The sequence below is a fragment of the Atta colombica genome, unplaced genomic scaffold, assembly GCF_001594045.1.
Source record: "Atta colombica isolate Treedump-2 unplaced genomic scaffold, Acol1.0 scaffold153, whole genome shotgun sequence".
NCBI lineage: Eukaryota > Metazoa > Arthropoda > Insecta > Hymenoptera > Formicidae > Atta > Atta colombica.
In genome coordinates this window covers 3,811,982-3,812,885 of record NW_017259243.1, presented here as the reverse complement: position 1 = coordinate 3,812,885, position 904 = coordinate 3,811,982, and the positions used below count along the sequence as shown (strand labels likewise).

Below are 904 nucleotides of genomic sequence, written 5' to 3'. Positions count from 1 at the left end.
TAATTTTCTGGTTACTTTTTGTTCACAGAGAATAGATTATTGTTCAAATTTAGTTACAGTGAATTTTTATATCTTAACTTTTTAGTTTGTTTTTGTGAACTTTATAACTTACTCTTATATGCCCTTTCTATTATTATTAATTTATAGAGAATATGAAATATTTTGGATACATACTACAAATTTAAATGACTATGAAAATAATCCATTGTCCATAATAATAAAAGCTATTTTTTTCAGACAAAACACATTCGAGAAATGAGAATTTTCAATAATTCTAATATTTAATGATATCACATGTATTCGAACTTAGTTTCTAAGATAATATACTTTTTTTGTTGCAAACACATTCGAAGATTATCTTATATAAAGATGTAATATTTTTACCATATTTTATGTTTTGTGCAATATTTATAGGTTGGATATGAGCATGCTTCGCAAAATCCGCTTTTGCAAGTATATATTTTGGAGGCTCTGTGTCTTCTTTACTAACAGGTATGAATTTAATTTGTTGCATTACACTTGATGAACTTAAAGGTGATTGAGGTGATTGTGATAATGGAGATGTGCATTGCGGAGAAGAAATTATTGGTGTCTCTAAAGTAAACTAAAAGAAAAAATTCAGTTATTAAATATGCATTAAACTTTTATATTTTTTTATCAACATTATATATCCTATAGAACATACTTCTGCTTTTATATTTTGCATTGTACAGTTTGATTCTTCTTGCATCGAACATTTCACTTGCCTATCTGAATCATTAGATTCTGAATGATTAAGGCTATTAGGCGATAATGGAAATTGTACAATTGGACTTTCAGGTTCAAATTTAATTTCATTTCTTATCTCATCTATTTCCTCCAATTCTATAAAAATTTCAGGTAAATAATTATTTCTAAAAGATAA

General features: G+C 25.8%; 1 protein-coding gene across 2 annotated transcripts in view; it reads right to left on the bottom strand.

Annotated features, from left to right (window-relative positions):
* LOC108685409 (cyclic AMP-dependent transcription factor ATF-6 alpha) overlaps positions 1-904 on the bottom strand; it is a 4,262-nt gene that overhangs the window by 2,377 nt on the left and 981 nt on the right. For both annotated transcript variants that reach the window (XM_018190182.1, XM_018190183.1), the window contains exons 3-4: positions 686-865; positions 385-604 (exon numbers count right to left, since the gene is read on the bottom strand). In XM_018190182.1, coding sequence (XP_018045671.1) covers positions 385-604; positions 686-865 — 400 coding nt within the window. The remainder of the gene's footprint in view (positions 1-384; positions 605-685; positions 866-904) is intronic.